This window comes from Drosophila tropicalis, unplaced genomic scaffold (genome assembly GCF_018151085.1).
Source record: "Drosophila tropicalis isolate 14030-0801.00 unplaced genomic scaffold, ASM1815108v1 contig_593, whole genome shotgun sequence".
NCBI lineage: Eukaryota > Metazoa > Arthropoda > Insecta > Diptera > Drosophilidae > Drosophila > Drosophila tropicalis.
In genome coordinates, this window is record NW_027173070.1 from 1,346,442 (window position 1) to 1,368,751 (window position 22,310).

General features: G+C 37.1%; 2 protein-coding genes across 2 annotated transcripts in view; one reads left to right on the forward strand and one right to left on the reverse strand.

The window, feature by feature from the left end:
• mspo (M-spondin) overlaps positions 1-22,310 on the forward strand; it is a 52,752-nt gene that overhangs the window by 20,993 nt on the left and 9,449 nt on the right. The window contains exons 2-3 of the mRNA XM_068289491.1: positions 18,253-18,677; positions 18,848-19,069. Of these exons, the coding sequence (XP_068145592.1) occupies positions 18,253-18,677; positions 18,848-19,069 (647 nt within the window). The remainder of the gene's footprint in view (positions 1-18,252; positions 18,678-18,847; positions 19,070-22,310) is intronic.
• LOC137577638 (uncharacterized) lies at positions 12,178-13,658 on the reverse strand. The gene is made up of 2 exons (XM_068291159.1): positions 12,288-13,658; positions 12,178-12,232 (listed from the first exon to the last, which is right to left on the reverse strand). Exons 1-2 carry the CDS (start codon positions 13,527-13,529, stop codon positions 12,221-12,223), a joined length of 1,254 nt encoding a protein of 417 aa, XP_068147260.1. The 5' UTR covers positions 13,530-13,658; the 3' UTR covers positions 12,178-12,220.

Genomic DNA, 22,310 nt, shown 5'->3' on the forward strand with positions numbered 1-22,310 from the left:
TGACACACGACGAGAGAACCATAATCTTTTAACCAAAATCTTTTCATTATTTTTACTGTTCTGATTCCATACAAATGCCTGCCAATAAAAATTAAACAAAAGCATAAATTTTAAGCACCAAGCCAAGTGCCACCAGAGGCAAAAAAAAAAAAAAAGATGAAAATGTTCCTAAGCTAATTCTTTCATTTTGCGTTTTTTGGTTTCTTTTTTTTTTTTTTTTTTGTTCTACGCTTTATTTATTTAACACGCGCCGACAATGGGAAAAAATTGTATAAAATAGAATTTAGAAATGGCAGCCAAAACTCACATAGAAAGAGAGAGTGAGACAGTGAGAGAGAGAGGGAGAAAGAGCGAAGCAAAGGCAAAACAAGTCATAAAGATAAAGGAAATTTATGGTTGCCAGAGCATTGTGAGAAAACAACTTCGCATACGGAGGGGGAAGGGGAAAAGTCGAAGCGGAGTGGTGCGGAGTACAAGCCAGAAACCATCAGCAGGAAATTAGGTTAACGATTTTTCACTCTCAGTTGCAGCATGGAAAACTGAGAAAAGCGCTGTAAATATGTTCTTCAGTTTTAAATACCCTTGCAGAGGGTATTTTAATATTCCTCGCACAGATGGAAACAGACCGCGACCTCATTGACTGTCGTATATTTATATTCTTTATCACAAGCTATGAAAGATTTGTTCTACATGTCGTTTACCTTTTATGTTTCTTAGTTTTATAGCCAACACTTTGGCAGTTTGCATAAAGTTCAATTAGAATCAGCTTGTAATTTGAAAACTTTAGTTCGTTTCATTGGGAGTTAATAGAATGGCCATCCTGATGAATGTCCCTTTACTTGTATTATTCACACGGTTAACTTGGGAATTGGAAAATACACCAGAAAATCCTCTTAGGTTCAATCACTCTTTTAATTATAATACATGAAGTCATTATGAGGATAAAAAAGTTCCTGAAATACTTTCATCTTCATTTACCAATTGCCTATTGCTATAAAGGGCTCACTTTAAGGGTATTCAAACTTCGTAGTAATTGTAATGTCAGCATCCAATAAAGTTGGGTTTTTCTTTTATTTTTATGTAAGCTATCTTTTGTTTTTGCACAGTTTTACAGCAATTTACAGTTACAGTTTAAAGTTATGGCCCTCCTCTATAGACACCCTGATGGCCTCCTTCCACCCTTCCCCCCAACATTTTGCCACTACGACAGAGTTAACTGGCAGAGATCCTGGCATATACAAATGTCTCCCTTTTATCGGCTAAACGATGCCTAAGTGAGGCTTCAATTCAGCCCTCACCTCCCTCCCCAAGGCCCGCCAAAAAACACATTAGCTCCACAAAAAAAGGAGGAGAGAGAAGAGGAAGAGACAAGGATTCGCATAGATATCCTTGGGACCATGGTATATCCTCTTTTTTTTCTACTCTTTTGGTTGGGTTAATGTTCTTTTGTTTGCTCTGCCTCTTTTTGTGTGTTGTTGCTATTATTTTGGCCACTTTCCATTTCAGTTTGCAAAAACTGGCCAAGAGTTCTCAGTTTGCGGTTAGTTGAGAAGCAGAAATGAAATCAAAAGAAATGAAATCTATCCCAAAATAAAATTAATTAAAATTAATTGCCGCTACATATTTGTATTTGGTTTTGCTGTTGGGTTTAATTTCCTTTCACTTTTCTTTCTTTCCTTTTTTCACTTAAAGGAATTTCAACCACGTTGTTTGCTTGCGGTTGTTGTTTTTTTTTTCCTTCTTGCTGTTGATTCTATTCAACAACAAATGTAGGCAAAGAGAGAGGGCAACATAAAGGGGGGACTGTGGTGTGAGTGCTAAGGTGTATTGGCCGGGTTTTGTGTGTTAGAATATGACCTACTTGTAGGTGGCATATGTTGAGGTTGTTTTCTGTGTTGCAACAAGATGTAGCTGAAGGCTTAGATAAGCTGCCCTCGCACCGTTTCCTACTTCTGCCCCCTCTCTATATCATCTACTGACTGATGAAGTGCTGAGGTTCTTTTCCTTTCTTTTTTTTTTTTTTTTTTGTGGGCTGCCATTGCATATATATGTGTGTGTGTGTGTGTGTTCTTGGGTGTGGGAAAAGGTTGATTCTTTTGTTCATTTTGAAGTGTATAAAGAAACACAATGCCGTAACCAGAATCAACTATGAAGCAGAGTTTTTGCATTTTAAGTTGTTTTTCCATGCAGAACATAATCACAATGGATTCTTAGTTGAAGATGTTCGTTTCGAGTCCGAGATGGTTACATGATTGATATTTGACTTTATGTTTCACATGTCTTTTATGAAAACAACTAAAGAGAGTTACAGGTTTTTCTAGGAATACAAGGAATGTACAAGGAATAGCTTAGTGAAAGGGTGGGGCAAAAGTTTTTATATGAATATTATCCTAATGGTAGGCTAAATCAATCTATTTTCAAATTACAAAACCAACAACATACTTAAAATAAGACTTAATAACATGAAGCTTTAGTACTTAATTATGTACGTACCTCAATGGTATTAACTATATCCAAATATTTACTTTAAATAGAGCATTCCACAATCAGTAGGCGAAAAAAAAAAAACACAGAAAACCAAACTAACAACATATTTTTTTTACCTACCCCGCCCCCTGAATGCTTTGGCCTTTCTCTACTCACATCCTTTTTCACTTGCGGTTTTTGTCTGCCATATTGTTGATGTGGCTTCTGTTGTTGTTGGCATCCTTTTTTGTTGTTGTTATTCTGTTATTGGAAATTGAATTTTTGCCGTTTTTTGTTGGTTCATGCAGCTTGCGGCTTGCCGTTCCATTCGCTTCTCTTTTTTTAATCTTTTGCATTGCATGTAAAACGGGTATGTTCCCTTTGAGCAGAAGTTTGCAAACTAACATAATGGAAAAAGGATACCCGAATGGCCTATGGCCAGATGGCCTATGTAAGTACGTATGTAAATACCTGTCAGTTCACCAACAATAGATACTTTAAAATGGTCGTTTCGTCCTTAAATGGGTCAAATTTAATCAAACCTTAAGACATAATTGCCATAGTTATCATCTGGAACCAAATGAACTCTCTTTCAGAACCCCAAGTTTATTTTTGGGACCACGATATTAAGAAGGAACATAAAACATTTAAATCTTAACGATGATTCTCTCGTAGTTCCACTTTGTATGGTCGTTCCTTTATGATCCTTTTCATTCATAGTTTATACTGAGACTTTCCGCACGTAGAGAGCCAAAATAATATAAGAAATAAAATGTGGTAAATAAAACAGTTTAAAAATGTCAACAGCAGAAAATTAAGAACGAAAATTGATTGAAAAATTCTAAAGTATATAAATTCTTCGGCATGGTCCAAGTAAAATATTTGCCCTAGGATTTTTATTATTAAGATATGTAGAGTATATACATATGTATATACTATACACTCATACATATACATATATGCGTGTATGTTGTTGAAGCAACATTTGTGTGGTACGCAACGTTGCGAAAAGGCGTTCTCAAATAAAAAAAAAAGAGAAAACATTTAAAAAAAAAATGAAATTTTTATAAAATACTGCAACTATTTCTATTTTCCTGACCAGGACATGGAATTTAACACAGTTGTAAATATATTGGAAAAAGAAAAACTAATTTCACCTAAAATCCAAAATGGGAGTGAACAAGCATGAGGGTTTTTGTGTGTGGTTGTGTATATGTATGTATGTGTGTCTGTGTCTAGAATTCAAATTCAGAGTTATGTCTAGGATGTTGTTTGTATTTGGCAATTCCTTTACGGTCTAGTAAGCAACAGAAATGTAAATAGAAGTCAGAGAAACACACTAGAGAGAGTAAAAAAATCGAACGAAAATACAATTTCTGAATGTGAATGCAACAAACACTTGAAATATTTTCTCTTTCACACGGCGTATGCGTAATATGTACGTACATTCTGCATGCATTTTGCAAATTCACTGCAAATTTAATACAATTTACTCGTTTTAATTAACAAACGAGTGAAAGGCCATGTGCTACATACATACATACAAACATACATACATACATATATGGTATATGGTTTCGAAACAATAAAGAAAAATAAATGCGAAAAGCTGAAAAGTTGCAGGTAAACAAAAGCAACCAAGATCTGCCTGTGTGTGTGTTTGTGTGTGTGTGTCTCGAGGGCGCAATGTGTAAACAAAAGTTAGTTTAGACTTTAGTAAGATAAGCGCTCAAGTGTGTGTTCGTGTGTGTTTGTATATGTGTGTGTGTGGGTGTGTGTGTGTGCAGACGCTGACAGTTTACATGACAGCAAAGTTTCAAGAGTTTAGCCAACAAAACTGCCAAAGGAATTACATAAACAGTTCGGATGGGGCAAAAAAAATCTCTCACACACACACACCAAGAACCCAAAGACAAGCCAAGGGGGCGCCTGATTACGAACAAAATAACAACAACAATAACCAAAAAAAAAGTAAAATAAAGTACACCAACACAAAAAAAAACAACTAACAAACAAACGAATGAAAAACTTCAGGTAAAATGTCTACCCTCAAGTTATCCCAACTTTGATTAAAAATTCCACTAATAAACAAACTGTAGTTTTTGTGTTTCTTTTTGCCCCATTGTTTGGTGTTCTATTTTTTTTTTTTCTGTCATTGTTCCCAGCGCCACCTAGCGGTATTAATGGCTGGTTAACTCTAGCTCACATGAGAAACTTAGGGATGGTAAAACTATTAAAAAATTTGGAATGTATTGTTTGATAATCGGAGGAATCTTTGAATAATTCTTGGGATTAAGAAAAATAACAGAATTTTATATTAAAAAAGTCAGTTTGTCGACTTTTAATGTCTCAATGTGTGTTGATCTCCATCAAAAACAATCTTTTTTATCTTTATTTAGCTATTTAGTTGTAATATTTGAAATCTATCAAAAACTATTAGCTATAGTAAGTCAACGTTTCGAGTTCCAGGATCACGAGAAACACTTAAAACTACAAAAAAAAGTTTTCTTAAACAATTCTAAAGTGAAACAATATGTAAACTTACCGATCATTTTCCAGCAAATTGCTTCTAAGAGATCCATTTTGTCTCACGCGACCATCGCTAATTGATTGCTTCACCTTAAGGGAAAGGCCGTCATGGGGAAATCCCGAAACTTTTCCAACGCTCAATAAACATTGCGTTTACCGCTCCACTCCAGCAACAACAACAACAACAACAACCAGGGGAAAAATGGAAACTTTTTTGTTGTCTTTTATATATTTTTTAGTTGATGTTTGTGCTTTATGTGTATGAGTGCGTGTGTGTGTGTGTGTGGAGCCATTTTGCTGTGTAAACTTGTTGGCGGGTTAAAAGTTTCCGTTTCCCCCCGTCCCTACCCCTCAGACCCTTCTGCCAAAACTTCATTCCCTGTGTATTCCCTTTTGGTTTCTCTTGCTGCAGCCATTTTGTAAATTTCATGTGCATTATATTTGCAAATTTGTGTTGTTTATTTATGCGCGGCAATGCGCAGGGTACAACATGCACACACACACACTTACACAAACAAACACATAGATAGAGGAGGTTATTTGCTCGTTTGCGGTTGTGCATAATGCAATACGTTTTCTGTTAAACTTTCGACTTTAATTGCAATTCATTTTAAGCTAACGAAATACGAAACATTATATAGCCAATATGCACATACATATTGTAGGGTATGCTGTGTGTGTGTGTTGTGTGTGTGTGTCTGTATTTATTAATTAAATAAAATGCTAATTAAAGTTTGCCCATGCAATCTATATCCTGTTTAATATCCCTTGTCTCTGCCTCTGCCTGCGTTTTGATCCCAAATGCATATTTAATGTCCTGCTCTGTGTTCGTCTGTGTGGGACAAGCTCAACGCTTGACTTATTGATTGGCTTTCTAAATTTCGTTCACGTACTGCTGCTGCTACTACTTTTCATTGCTGTGGATTGGCTAGGTTCAAAATGCTAATTAATTTCAATTTGTTGTTGCAAATTGTTCAAAAGTGTGTTCAGAAAGTGCACAATGGCAAACTACACACACATACACAATTATGGAGGGGAAAAGCATCGAGATAGGATAAATCTCTGCTTAATCCAATAGATAATTGGCTTGATTCTGCCATCGGCTATCATGTATGTAAGAGTACATGTATCCATGACGTATACGTAATTTAGTTCAAAATTGTATTACAATAGGCAAATGAATTGGTATGCTTATAATTTGTAAACTTGGATTGTGCAATGGCTCTTTATATTTAGATAAGTTTCTTAGCTACATGCTAAAATTGTTCTTTTGGGGGATTTTTGGTGAAAATTTGGGAGTTGATAGGACAACTCAGGGATATTTTGGCAAAGAGGATGTAATAACAATTATTCTGTGTAATTTTTTGTTAATCAATGTTTAGGTACAACAATATGTAACTAAATAAGATAAGATAAAAACATGTTCATTAAACAATAGAATAATAAAATAAGTGCCAATTGCTTGTTGCTTTTCAATAAGCTTATTTCAGATGCATTCATAACTAGATACGAGCTATCTGCCAATCTGAGTGTTGATTTTTCAAGATGAAAACTTGAAAAATACTTAAAGTCTTTAAACTTAACTCTATTTTTAGTTTGCTTGAATTTATATTCAGCTATATTTTGTATACTCTTATGTGATAAACGAACTATGCAAATCAACAACAGACACAATCATACACTTTCACACAGAGACAGACACTGAATTTCCATTTCCACTTACTACATATTTCATTTTCTTTCAAATTTTCACACACTCTTCACAATTTGTGGCACTGTATTCTCTATTACCAAACAAGACATCAGAAAAAGAAACATTCTTATTTCAATCACCCATCCATCCATCCAGTCACTCGACCACCTATCCTTCCCTCCCCTCAACCCACAGACCATATTGCATACATCAATCGATGTGATGTGTATCTTGTTCTGGCAACTTTTATTTGTGCGTTTTATTTGTTTTACAATTTTCTTCAATTATTTTAATGCAACAAATATGTATGTTGCTGACGAGTACAACAAGAAAATTTCGAAATTCATGCCCGACTCTCCAACCCCCAACCCCCCACAAACCGCCATCAAGCATTTGGGTTTGTTTTTATGACTTTTGCTTTACGATAGCAACCCAGAGAAGGGGACGAAGAGTGGTAAAGGAGACACAACTCAGGAATTGTGTCAGTGTGTGGCCGGACTGTATTCGGTGGAGAATGAGGGCCTGTTGGGTAGGGGAGGATGAGGCTGGCGATGTCGCTGACTTGCCACAAGAAATCAATCAAAATTGTGGCAACAACAACACAAAGCACGGGGAAAACAGAACAGAAAAAAAAAATAACAAAAGGCACAGCTCACGCGATGCTCATCAATTTGTGTGTCGTTGAAGTGTGTCCTTGCGTTTGAGCATGTGTGTGTGCATGTGTGGTTGTCTGGCTTTTGTGTTTGCTTAGTGCAGTGCAAACAAAGGACAATGCCTGATGTGCCTGCCTTATACTAACTGCAGTCAGTTCCACAATCATTGGTTTGCCTTCTTCTACTTCCCTTTGTATAATGTTCTTTCCCCGTACCCCTGCCGAAGCACCCGCTTTCCGAAAATGTCTGTTTGCCATTGCAGCTTAACATGACTGACACACTTTTCATGCCACAATAAGCCATTATAATGAATGTCAACCACAAAAAAGTAAGCCAAAAAACAAACACAAAATTCAAAATGGAAAATGAAATTGGTTGAAGAAAATATTTCAATAAACTTTAAAACTAACTTGGATTACGAAAATTTTCTAACTAATTGGCCTAGACCCCATTGCCATATGGGTAAACTGAAGGCTTGGACTGCAGACACTATGTGGGACATGAGAAATGGCCAATAAGATACAAGGGGCGTTCGGTCAGCCAGTTAATTAGCTCAGGAGCGGTTGAGGAAACACAAAGGGTTAGTAAATCAATTGCTTGAATAGTTAGTTGATTGCATTCTTACTCTCACTGCTTAGAACTTAGCTAGTACATAACTATAGTAGATCATTACTAAAGAGGAACGTTTCGTAATGACAAATTCAAATTGAACTTTATTTTTGGTATTTACATTTCTGATAGCTTAACATTCGACTCTATTAATCCGATCCTGTGTTAGTTAGCGAGTTAGATAGATAGGCATCCCGAGATGCTGTGACAGGATAACTAAGTAAAGCTAAGCAACCCTCATTTGTCACATGATTTTTATAAACTGTTGTTGTCCGGCAAATCTTGCTTATTGTCTTGTTGTCTGCGTTTGCTCGGCTCTACTGGTATCCTTGTTAGCCTTGTTATGTTTTTGGTCAATTTCATTTGTAATCCCTTTAAGCCTACACACACACACACATTGTCATTTCCCATCCTGCATGTGTGTGCGAAATGCCGTCAATAGCATAGAAGTGACAACTCTAATGCCAGTTCAGTTTGTTTGTCTACATAATTGGCCAGTCAACTTGAATCCTGTCATTGTCCACATCTAATCCATACACACAAATATATTGTAAAAGGCTAATTCGCTTTAATTGTTTATATATATGTATATATTTATTATAAGCGTAAGTTTATTACAGGATTTTTATTCTCATTAGCACGACCGATTCACAAGCTCGTTCAACCCAGACTAACTCGACGCTCTCTCGTACTTCGCTCTCATTTAGAGATGAGCATGTTTTCTCTCTGAGAGAATGAGTACTATCGTCTCAAGTGAGCAAGCCTGCTACAATTCGGCCGTCCTGACAAAATAAGATCTCCTGATCTTGGGTGGTATACATTTTTTTTTCATATCTTACGAGCTATACATTTTTTTGTTGTTGTTTATATTTTACAAACTATTACATACATTTTTCCTTTACATCTTAAATCAATTATTAAAACAAAAGTTTATGATTACATTAAAGTCAACTATTTCAAGTTCTTAACCAGGGCTTAATATTTTGGCCACACCATACTCCTTGATAAGGGTTACGGGAGAGTTGAAATCCCTCAACATCTTTCAGTAAAAATCTGTTGTTTTTCAGGACTTTATCTACTACATATGGTCCTTTGTTTTTTGGTATTAATTTTCGAGACACTCCCGTTGTACTGTCGAAATTTTTAACCATGACATAATCCCCTTTTTTATATTCTTTTTGCACTGTTCTTTTACTATTGTAATACCTTTCATTATATGCTTGTGATTTTTGCTGGTTTAACGCTGCATTCTTTCTTATCATTTCAAGGTTTATTTGATTTTCTGTATTTCTTAACTCTTTAATCTCTTCTTTCAGTTCGTCTGTGACTACTCCTTTTTGTTCTATGCCAAATAGCATTATACTGGGGTACTGTTTTATACTTCTGTGAATTGTATTATTTAACGCATACTCTACGTTTTCGACAACCGTATCCCAGTAATTCCCCTTATCTGGATCTGTCAACTTTGCCAGCATAGGTCCTAGACTCCTGTTTATTCTTTCTACTTGCCCATTGGCCTGAGGGGAACCCGTTGCTATTTTAACGTGCTGCACTTTTTGTTCACCCAAAAAGGATTCGAATTCAGACGAAGTAAAACAACTTCCTCTGTCGGATATTATGCATTTCGGCCTGCTATAACTTCTAAAATACGCTTTTAAAGCATCTATTGCTTCTTTTGTTTTTGTGGTTTTTGTTGTATATAGCCTAACGAATTTCGTGAAACCGTCTACTACTGCAAGTATGTGTTTTTTTGACCTTCCGGCTTCTATTGGTCCATAGTGATCGATATGGATTAACTCGAAAGGCTTATCGCCTTTCGGTATACTGTTAAGAAATCCATCGCCTTTGCCGCATTTAGGTGAGAATGCTATGCATCTGAGACAATTTTCTATATGTCTCGTTGCTTTATCCTTAAGACTTGGAAACCAATAACTTTTGCCTATAGCGTCCAACATTTTGTCTCTACCTACATGGCCTAATTCGTCGTGGTATTTGTATAAAACGTGATTTTCCATTTCCTTTGGAACGTAGAACAATATTTTGTTGTCATTGGACTTTCGGTATAATACCCCGTTTCTCATTTCAAACAGTTTGTGTTCTGATTTTTCTAGCATTTCCTTTATTTTTTTCAGGTCTAAGTCTTTTGCTTGGCAAATAACTAGGTTGTGCTCGAAGCTATTCGGTTCTATTACCATGATATTGGTGCATCTGCTTAACGCGTCTACGTGCTGCATTTGCTTCCCTGATCTATGCGCTAACTCGTAGTCGTACTCTTGGAGTTCAAGGGCCCATCTCGCGATTCTAGGGTTTAATTCTATCTTATTTAGTGTAAGAGTCAGAGAATTGCAGTCAGTTAAAATTTTAAATTTCTTTCCTTGGACATAAATCCTAAATCTGCGCAGGGAGTACACAATCGCTAACGTTTCGAGTTCAAAACTGTGATACTTCGACTCAACCTCGCTTGTCCTCTTCGAAAAATAAAATATTGGGTGTAGTTTTTTATCCGCTTTCTTTTGTAATAAGACCGCCCCAAAACCTAATGCGCTTGCATCACAATGAAGCTCTGTATCGTCTCTGGGGTCATATATCGCCAATACTGGTGCTTCCAATAGTTTTTGCTTCAAGTTGAGAAAGCATTCTAATTCCTCTTTTCCGAATTGAAATTCTTTGTCTTTTTTCAGCAAGTCGTACATAGGTTTAGCGATTATGGAAAAGTCTTTTATGAATCTTCTAAAGTAGGAGCACAAACCTAAGAAACTTTTCACTGCGTGTACATTGCCTGGCACTGGAAAGTTTTTTACTGCATCCAAACCTTTATCGTCAGCGCATATTTTATTTTCTGTTATCTTATATCCCAGGTATTTTATACTTGGCATGAAAAACTCGCATTTGTCCATTCGTAGTCTTAATTTGTTTCTTACTAACCTATCAAAAACTTCTTCTAGAGTCTGTAGGTGCTCGGTTGTATTTGCACTGGCTATCATTATATCATCCATGTATACTAGAACCTGCCCTTTTCTGATCATGTCTTCAAAAATTCGATTTATAAACCTTTGAAAAACATGTGATGCATTCTTGATCCCCATTGGCATTCTTAGGAATTCGTATTGACCAAGCGGCGTGATGAAAGACGTGTATTTTACTGACTCTTTATCGACGAATACATGAAAATATCCATTTTTAAGATCTAATTTGGAAAAAACACGTTTGTTGACTAGTCTGTCTAAAAGGTCGTCGATCAATGGTAACGGATAGTTGTCCTTGATAATCATCTTGTTCAGTTTTCGGAAATCTATGCATAATCTGATATCCCCTGTTTTCTTTTTCACTAACACTACTGGAGACGCATACTCCGAATCGCTTGGTCTAATAATTTCTTCCCTTATATATTCGTCTAACAAGTTCTGTAGTTTTTCCTTTTCAGAATATGATAGCCGTCTTGGTGCGTAACTAAATGGTTTGAAATTTTCTAGGTTTAATTTCATTTCGGATCTGATATCTGGTTTGTCCGGTCTTTGCGCATTCACGTACCTATCCCTGACTAGCTTATTAAAACTCTGAGCCGTTTTATAATCTATGTTTTCACCAATCACGTATTCTGGCTCTGGGTTTTCATTGTCGATGTAAAAAATTTCTAACATTCTCCTCTCAAAGTTATCTTCCATATTTACTTCAGAGTCACTACGGGGTTCCTTTAATTTAATTTTTTCAATACTATACTTTTCCTCATTTGTACCTTTGATTATATTCTTTTCAAACTCTAAAGTTATTTCTTTATCTATGCATGTCCTTTTGTCAATAACATTGTATTCAACAATTTCCTTATCTGCATTAACATTTTCTGTATTAATTTTATCATTTGCATTAACATTTTCGTTTTCTGTATTACCCGTTACACTTATATTAACAATTTCATTTTCTATATGTTCTGACATCAAAACTCCAATTTCTTTAAAATTAACTTTTCTTACGTTGTCGTGGCTCTGACTAGTTACTAACGCACTTTTTTCAAAAGAATCTAAATCTAATTTAAGATTACATGATGTTAAAAAATCCCTTCCAAGAATTACATCGCGACTCATAGATTCGTCTGGGATAACGAGTAAATAAAAGTAAATCTTTATTGAATTCTTCACAACGTAACATAGTAGTTTTCCAAATGTAATGAGCGGACTTCCATTTAGCCCTTGATAAGATTGTTCAACAGAATAGAGATATGAATTATTAGGTAAATGTTTCTTCTTGATTAATGAAACTGGACTCCCCGAATCTATGAGGCACGCTGCAATAAAGGAATTACTTGGCAAATCTACAAAATGAATAATGAATTCTCTTACAAAATTGTTGCTGCTCTGGTTCGTACGGTTGAGTCCATTAGTTTCACGGCTGCCCTTCCTATCTGGACATTTGGCCGCCCAGTGCTCCATGGATCCACAGATGAAACAAGAGCCTGGTACACGATCCGGCCTGTTGCAGTCCTTCACCAGGTGTCCTCTAATGTTACATCTACGACAGCGCATCTCTTGGAGCTTGTTTGCTCTGACAGTTTCGTTTTCATCTTTAGTTGCGCGTCGAATGTCCTCTAGATGTATCTCTGCGAAAGCAGCTAACATCTGCTTAGGGTTGGCGAAACATTGGATCCGTGCTTGAGTGCGTAATCCCTTGTCAGGTATACCCTCGATAACTTTATCAAGGAGCTCGTCTTCATCGATGTTAATGTTGTTGGCTAACATTAGTTTGTCGTCTAGATAAACTGCGAACTTTTCGCCAAACTTCCAATTACGCTGTTCGAAATGACGACGCATTTGTGACTTGGACATCTTCTCTCCAAAAGCTACCATTAACTGTTCGCATAATACTGATACTGGCTCGCGAATACGTGTAACCTCCGAATGAAGCCATGATTGTGCCTTGCCTTTCATCTTGCAAATGAAGAGCATCCGTAAGTGAGTGTTGCCAATGTTATACACTTCACCGATATTTTTAAGCTGAGCCACCCACTTTTTGGCGCACGACTCTCCGTTGAAGTCCATCAATACTTCCTTCGCCAATGAAAAAGCTATACCCACCGATTCGCCGTTTGAGTTGCCAGAGTATTGGTTGGTGGCTTCGACTGTGGCGTTGCCACTGATGGGAATGCTGCTGTTATCGATAACATTGCCAGTGGCGTTGCCATTGTTTTCCAAATTCTGGAAAGATCTGCCCAAATCGTGGCCATGCTCGATTCTAGGAATCAGCAATTGAAGTTGTTGTAGCAATTGTTGTACCAACGCGACATCGTTGTTGTTGAAATTGCAGTCCGCCGCTTCTTGCTGTACGCTTCTCGGAATTGCGTCGCCAATTGACGCTTCATTTAATTGGTCTGGGTTAGGCTGCATCAATTGTATATCGTCCAAATTCTGCTCTGAATTATCATTTTCGTTCCAACCAGGTGGTGCATGACCACGTGTTTCGACTGGCACACTATACAGGCGAAGCACTAATTCATTTCTTGAGCCGTTCGTTGACATGTTTAACGTTGCTAGCCATTGCTTTAGTTGGTCGAGGGTTAAATCGGATAGTTGAACTGCGTTACTCATGGTTTAGGGTTAGGACCACTTCTGATATTGTAAAAGGCTAATTCGCTTTAATTGTTTATATATATGTATATATTTATTATAAGCGTAAGTTTATTACAGGATTTTTATTCTCATTAGCACGACCGATTCACAAGCTCGTTCAACCCAGACTAACTCGACGCTCTCTCGTACTTCGCTCTCATTTAGAGATGAGCATGTTTTCTCTCTGAGAGAATGAGTACTATCGTCTCAAGTGAGCAAGCCTGCTACAATATTTATATATGTATATGTACTCTGTATATATATTTATTTTAGGTATGGCTTCAGCAAGCATTAATTATGGGTTAGATAAAGTTGAGAGCCACAACATTGCAGGTTTTTTTTTTTTGATTCATGCTTGCATAAGTTTTAAGCACCAACAGAATTTTTGCAGCTGCTGCTGGTCCTCCTTGACGTTGACACCAAAGTTGATTAAAGTAATGGATAAATTTCATTTGGCTAGTAAACCATTTCATTACACTCAGAGCAATCACTTTTGGTTACCATATTGAAATTAGCTTGGGCCGCATTTGTATTTTGTTCAGTGCACTTTTGCGGTTTCGCCCAGAATGCTTAAGTTGCCTGTCAATTCTGGTGGCCTGGCTGGAAAAACAAAGCCATGCAAGCAGCCAGCCAAGGAGTCACAGCCACGTCCTGGCATGTTCCTACGAGTATTTTATGATGCGGTCCACCCACTCCCTTGCCTTTCTTTCTGCTTGAAAACTAGGTTACACCACGTCAGAAATGTCATCAACTTGACATTTTATCAGGACTCTTGGTTGCAGTAGTTGAAATACTAGCAAATATGACAGAAATTACTATTAACAGGCAGCTGTATGCAGTGCCACCAGTTTTTCCCCAATCTCAATCTCACTCCCAGCCCCAGTCCTAGTCCTAGTCAGTTTGGGCCTTGCTCTCTAACTTTTGCTCATTCTCGAGTTTATTGAGAGCAAGGAGAATTTCTGCATATGTCATCAAGACATGCACCAGGCTTTCATTTCTAGACATATGTATATATCTGTATAATAGATGTATTACGACAATGTCTTAGATTTGCGTATGCATCCAAGAAACAAGTTTTGCATTTCAATTGCCTGACTGCTGCTCTCTACTCTCTCTCTCTCTCCCTCTCGCTGAATGTATCCTCCTTGTTTTGCTTTAAATTTAAATTCGTATTTAACAAAAGAAACGCAAAGTAAAAAACACAAATGAAATGCAAATGGAAATTAGTGAAATCCAAATATTTATTTAGCGAAATATGATATTCATCTATATAAATAATCCGTATATTTACTTTATGTATTTGACTGGGCAAAATTTCACATCACGTATACGCCAGGTGTGCGCCAGGTCTCGCCGTTCGCACTGCCCCTCATTTTAGATGCCTTTTCTGTTTTCTTTTGTTGTAATGTATTTATAGCGTGTGTATTTTTTCAAATTTTCCATTTACCAGTACATATGTACATAGATATTTGTTCACACATACATACATACATATGACTGAACAGCAACTGACAAGCCAATTAAATTTGACATACATAATTAAGTGAGTTTGTGTGTTGTTGTTTTTTTGTCGGAAAAAACGAAAATTGAATTTTTAATTATTTAGCACAGCGAGGAATATCTAATAGCATTTGTCTAATCAATCATATTGCCAGATGCACCAAAAAAGGGGAAAACTGGTATTAAAAACGATTCATCATTCCTAACAAAATGGCATAAGAATGAGTTACGAGGTGTGGCTGTTGATTAAGTAAAGTGGCCTAACTATTTCAAGGATATGCTTGATGAGTATAGACAGTCTTTACTCAAAATGTTTCGCCCATGGTAGGAATAGGAACAGTTGAGTCAGTCTTGAGCCTTAAAGATCTCTTATCGGCCTGGTAAACATTTCCAGTGAAATTTCTTACCAATTAATAAATGAATCACATGTTAAACGGAAAAAACTTGACTTAAAGCGGACTCTTTCACATTCGATTTGTTCTTTGAAAGTTAATGGGTCTACCTTACCTGTTTGGCATCACGTTGGCCCTTTTGTGCTGACATTTCCACTTATCCTCTTGCTATTAATCCTTCTTGCATTTTATACCATTCGTTCGTTTATAGGTTCACATACATATATGCAACGAAATCGCTTGGCTATTAAAATCAAATTTATTGCCTGTAATTAAATTTTTTGGTCGTGGCAAATGAAACATGTTTTTTTTTTCTTTTTGCTTTGCGTTTGCGGAAATCGGAGGAAATTGACCATGCCAGCAAATAACAAAAAAAAAAAAAAATGATGCAAAAATTGTGTCATAAATTGAATAAAAATGTGTGTCATATTGGTTGACTATATATATGAATGAATACCTGACAGACTCGCCTTTTGAGGCGTGACGGCGAGCAGATGAGTTTGTTTTTGCTATCTTTTTTTTGCTTGCTTTCTTTTTTTGTGTGTGTGCCAATTAAAAAGCCATGGGATGAATCATGGCAAACAGTTGGCCATTTGCCAGATTGCATTTTCTAGCACACACACAATATTTTTGTTTTTTTTTTTACAGGGTATCTACTTTACTCTCACATACAAGTTAGTTCTCTCTTTGTCGCTCTGTCTCGCTCTACGTCTCTGTCGTGGTGTTGGTGGTGCGTATGTTAAGTGTAATTTATGGGGCATACGTGGCTGGGCTTTTATTACGTGCCACATAGGTCCAGGCAGTGGCAGAAATTTTGTGGCAATTTTTGGCTTTTAATGTGCATAATTAAGCATTAATTACGCCCACAAACTGAAATGGTGACCCCGACGCATTGGCATTTTTACAGAACATTTATCTGCAAACCGAACAAAATTGGATCTCTCTCCGTCGCTCTCTCTCTCTCTGTCAGCTTGGTTGTGGTCATTTAATTTGTAACCACGAGGAGGAGTTGTAGTCACTCTCTCTCGCTCTCTCTCACTTTCTCGCTCTCTCTTCCCATATTGGCAAACCATTTGCACAATTTAAGCATTTAATTGCAAATTTATTATGCTTATTTTGTGGCCATTTTGTAATTGATTGACTGTTCACAGTGTGTATGTTTGTGTGTGTGTGTGTGTGTGTGAATGTGTGTGTTTTTCACACGATAAAAGCGAAAACCAAATAAACTTTGACCTTCATTTGTGATTGCTGATAAATGCAACAAAAACTTTCCAATTATTTATCAAATATTGATTTTCATTCATTCACTTTGAAAAAACAGTCCCCCTCAAAGTATGCAACGAAGTTTGTCAATTACACAAAGTGCTGGCAAGAAAAAAAAAAAGAAATTAGCACAAAACGAAGAAGAGCAAGAAAAAGCAACAAATAAAAAGTCAGCGAAAGCATAAATAATATTTCATTTGACACAGTTTCGATTGAAGGCAGTGGACATTCCCCTGGCTCATCTCGCCCCCCTCTCGTCATCCTCCTCATCCTCATTCTCCACACTTTGACGAGAAGCCAGCGGCATTGCATAAAAGCGCAAAAGTTGAAAAGGCAAAAATATGCTTTGTAGTTGCGACTTTCATTAGTCACCAAGAATACAGAAATGAAAGAAACGCAAAAAAAACGAGAGAAAAATAAAAAGGAAAGCAAAAAAAAACTCTGAACTGGTAAATTAAAAATAAGTGCAAAGAGGAAAGTCAAGTTGAGAAAGAATGAAGAGTAAAACTAATAAATAAGCTGACACAGTGCCACACACAGCAGAGCAGAGCAAGGAGAAAAAGCCAAAGAGAGAGGGAGAGGGAGAGAAATATCTTCAGAATGAACGTCAAAAGACAAAAAGCAAGAAATGGAATAAAAAACAAAAATGAAGAAAGAAAATAAAAAACTGGCACAAGTGGCATGTTGCAATGTTAATTGAAGACAAATAAGAGCCGACGGAAACGAAAGAGAACATGCAAACAAAAAGCCACCAGGCATCCCACCAACAACAACAACAACTACAACAACATGCACAGCATCAGCAACAACATCAAAGGCGAACACAGAGGGCGTTTGCGGTCACCATGGCCGGGTTGACAGTCTTCAAGAAAAGTAACCAAACCACACTAAAAAATTGAAAAAAAAAAAGAAAAATAAATAAAAAAAAAAAACAGAAAAGCACTCCAAAGGAAACTTACGCCAAAGTTTTAAATTACTTAAGGCTTTAGGAGGTGGAAAAAGAGGATAACAGAAAAGAATTTTATAGAGTTAAAACAAAATGAACAACAAATTATAATAAAAGTTAAGCGAATTTGATAAATTACCAGGAGAAATGGAAGAAGAAGAGTTGAAAGTGCATTTAAAGCAATGTTGCTTAAAACATATGTTTAAGATATGAAAATTAATCCGTCTATTTTTATCAGTGAATATTTTAGACCAGAAATATAATACTATTTTTAAATTTTTTAACATATTTTCCTTTAATGTAAGGCATTAATTACTCCAATAATTATTATTGATTACACACCTATTTTTATACTGAAAAAAGGAAAAATACATTAATTATTCAACTGTACTTGAGGGCGTATACGTAATCCATCACTCAAACTGACACCATTCGACTGCACTAGCTGTGCGGGTGGAGGTAAAGGGGTTTTGCCCACTAATGAGTTGCTAAAATGCAAATATTTGCAAATTTGCAGCATTGTTTTATTTAAAGCTCATTAAATTTTAATGACTCACCTTTTCAAGCAACTCTCTCTGTGTTTTTTTCGTTCTGCCCGCAGGTCGTACCCACAATGCGAACTATGCTCTCTACCACATTGGACAGCCAGCGACGTTGGGTGTTAAACAATTCACCGAGACGGGTAAAACGGATCTACTGGACAGCATTGCTGGCGAACAGCAACAACAGCAAATGCAGACCCAGAGCCAGAGCCAGACTCAGACACCGACACAGAGCCAGACCCAGTCGCAGACACAGACACAGGGCCAAAATCAGAATCAGGGGCAGACAAGCAGCAGCCGCAGCGGCAAATCGCCGCCAGCTGCTGAACGTAGCGTGTTCGATGAGTTTAGCATGCCGGCTATTCAGTTGGGCTCTGGACGCAGTGAGGCGAAAGTGTTTGTCGACAGCAATCACAGTTTGGTCTCGCTAATGACACGCATTGTCCCATCACCAGATTGGTTCATTGGCGTTGATTCGTTTGAGGTAAGCGAACGCACACAATCACACACGAACACACGCACACAAAACAATGCGAAAAGAATTCGCGTGATGACATGAGACAGAAGAGAGAGAGAGAGAGAGGAAAAAATGAAAATCAAATTAAAATCCTAGAGATTTAGAGATCTAACGACTATTTCTTCTACTTATTGCAGCTATGTGTGGGCGGCACTTGGATAGATACAATTACCGTTGAGTTGGATCCTCTTGATGCGGGCACGGATAATGGTTTCACCTTCACGGCACCGAATTGGCCAACGGCACCGCAAGGTGTCATCTATAGGATTACCTCACGATATCCAGGCCATCCGGCCGGCAGTTTCTATTATCCCAAAAGCAAACGATTGCCGCCCATTGCCACGTTCCAGTTTATCAAGGTAAGTGAATATGTTGAAGGACTCTGCCTCTCACTCTCCTTCCATATACACATACATATCTCTAGCTCGTTGGCTCGAACGAAAGGTTAAACAAGTTAATTAACAGCAAATTAGCAGTCAAAATGCTCTCACACAACCCCCTAATGACTTTTCATGTGGCCTCGTACTCGAAAAAACACAAACCAGAGAGAGAGAGAAAGAGAAAAAAGAAGAAAATTACAAAAAAAAGCAAACCAAAACACAAAAAAAAAAAATCAAAGTGCTAATGAGCCATTAGCATTACAATGGCGTCAACAACATCTACCGCAAAAACCCCTGCCCGCCCCTCTTACCCACAACCCCGTCATGCTTACAACATATGTAATGACTGTGCGTGTTGGGTGTGTGTGCGTGTATACGTACATATGTGTGTGTGTTGTGTGTGCGGCTTGGGGGCGTTCTCCTTGTTAATGCGCTTTATAAATCAGCTACCACACAGCTGACGCAGAAACAAAACAAAAAACGAATATATACATAAAGATATCTGAATAAACGATGAAAAGCAAGCAAAGCCAGAGTCAAAAATATTACTAATTACATTAAAACTATTTAAAGAGTTACACGAAAAAAAGAACATCCACACACAATGTCAAAATACTTGAAAAGAGACATTAAAACACTTTATATTATTATTATTAGAGTTTGACAATTATTGCCAGGAAGCGAATTGTAATTTTAGTATATTTATTAAGGAAGGAAATGCAACTAAAATAAATTGTGTTTGCATTTGGATAGTTTATCATTGAAAATGTTATACTTAAAGAGCTTAAAAATTCTAAACAAAATATTTAATACTCCAAACAGTTTCAATGTCGACAAAAATAGTTTTTAACTTAAATAACCAAAATACTTTTGAGTGAAGACAGAAATTGAATTAAACAGAATCATGTGAAAGATGCCATACAGAACGTGGATTTGCAGAAATGTAGCATACTTTTTTAGGCATACATGTGTTTGTTGGCCAGTGACGTTATGTATTACGCTTATATTGTTGAAAAGTATTCACAAATTGTATTCATTACGTTACACAATACAACAATACAAAGTATTATGCTTAGAGATTGATTAAATCGATACTAACTAAATGCTGACTTAATTCACATTTAATCAAGTAAAATGCAAGTTAAAACATTCGTTACTTTGATAGTTTTTTCCATGCCATGGATTCTATGAAGACAACTTATTGTCAAAGAAAAAGACACGTTATTCATCCGTTTATAATGACTATCGAGACCATGTCAATGTTCTTTTTAGTCTCTGACAGCAATATTTATTTCCCAATTCAATTTAATATTGCCTTAACTAAAAAATGGTTGATCTATTAAAAAAACCTTTTACTTGCTTGACAGATGCATTTGCTTGTCCTTCACAAACACACACACACAGAAACATACATGACAATTGAACTTGGGTTTGATTGCAATTGCCCGTTTTCTCCATGCCTTATTTAATGCCAATCCATTACGTTTAGCAGTCACAAAATGAAAACGTGAACCATTCAAACTAGAATAGCGTACGGACAGCAGTAAAAGGAGTCCACCCCGTAGGGTCGGTCAGAAAAATAGCCTTCAGCCATTTGTAATTATGTATATGTAGCCATTGCCAGGGACTCGAAAGATGTCCAGAAAGTGCCGCACTTACTGTTACAATGGCCGCCGCGTAGTCCTTCCCCACGGCCATAGGCTGGATCGCTCATCAAAATTGCTTTTATGTGTGGCACATAAAATTTACGCCTTCGACTCGAGGTCCTCCCCTCCCAACCACTGTAGTCTCTCCCCCGTTTCGGCCAGATGTTTCGACTACGTTTGCATAGTTTATGTATCATTGAGACTCTTGTGGGTAGGTGGGTGTCTGAGTGTGGGCGTGGCATACACACACAAACATCCACACACAGGCACAGAGAGAAAGAGCTTTCACTGTACGTGTGGTCATTATTCTTTATTTGTTGTGGTTGTTTTGCCGTGCTTGGCTTTGTTTTGTTCTTGCTATTCTAACGCCTTTTTGACACTACTAATTTTAGTTTTATTTTCCAAGCTATTTTCCCTGTACACCATAAAGGGGGCGGAGACGTGTCTCTAGACCTTTCTTATAGTTTCACTGTGAAGGGTCCATTAACTGGGCAATCAAAAGGAAAGTATCTTTAAGATACATTTTACTTTTCTTTTAGTAAAATTTACTGAAGATACTATAAAAAGGTTTACAAAAATACTTAAGTTTCTGCTTTTATTCTATTTCAGTTTCCCTATTCTTATTATATATTAGAGAGCATTCAAATATTCACATTTTGAAACAATTATTTTTGCCGGCACTTGGTCTGGCTTGGTATTCTTTTTGTTTATGACCCAACCAAATGGAAAGTTATTTACTTATATGCGTGTCATTTTATGACCAACACATGTCCTTTTTCACCAAGTCTAGTTTTGGGTTTGTGGACAGAAGCCAGCCACAATGCTGGCTCGCATGTATATGTAATTATGTGTTGATTTTGTCTCACACACACACGCATACACAACTCACTCTCTTGAAAACGAAACTAAGTTCAGTTCTCAACTCTCCGGCATTAAATTTTCGCCTTAAATTTCTGGCATATTTCTGTGTCATTTTTGGGGGGGACGTCGAATACCAAAAGGCACGTAATCTCGGTAGGCTGGATTTTTTGTTTTGCAGAGGGTCTTCATTGTGTCTCCTCTACTTTTGGGGTAATCCACAAGGAATTTCACAGTTTTTGTTGCTGTATGCTGCGGATTATTGTATATTTTAATGCCTCACACACACACACACACACACATACACAAAAGCAACACGAAGCACTTGGCTTTCGTAGCTGTTGCTGTCGACGCATTTGCAAAAATGTAGATACAAAAGGTAGACATGGACCAAGATAAGCCAGATCAGAAAAACAAAGCAAAAAGAAATACCTTTATAACAATGCGTATTGTCTGAATGTTTGTTTGTAGATAGCTAGGAAGGTAGGTAGGTAGGTGGGTAGGTGGGTAGGTGGGCAGGTTGGTATAGAAAATGACAGCAAACCCAAACAAATAAATTAAAATGCGCGACAGCGAGCGAAACAAAGTTTTTGTGTTCTATCCCCAACTCTCCTTCCAGTGGAATGTAAATGCCTTCTGTCCGTTGCTTTGTGTCAATATTTGCCACAAATTGAAATTAGCAGCGCGTTAAAAGCACCTGTAGTCCTTCCATACAT

What these genes read in the sequence shown, in the direction of transcription:
- LOC137577638 (XM_068291159.1), bottom strand. Translation starts at nt 13,529, where the DNA reads ATGAGTAACGCAGTTCAACTATCCGATTTAACCCTCGACCAACTAAAG.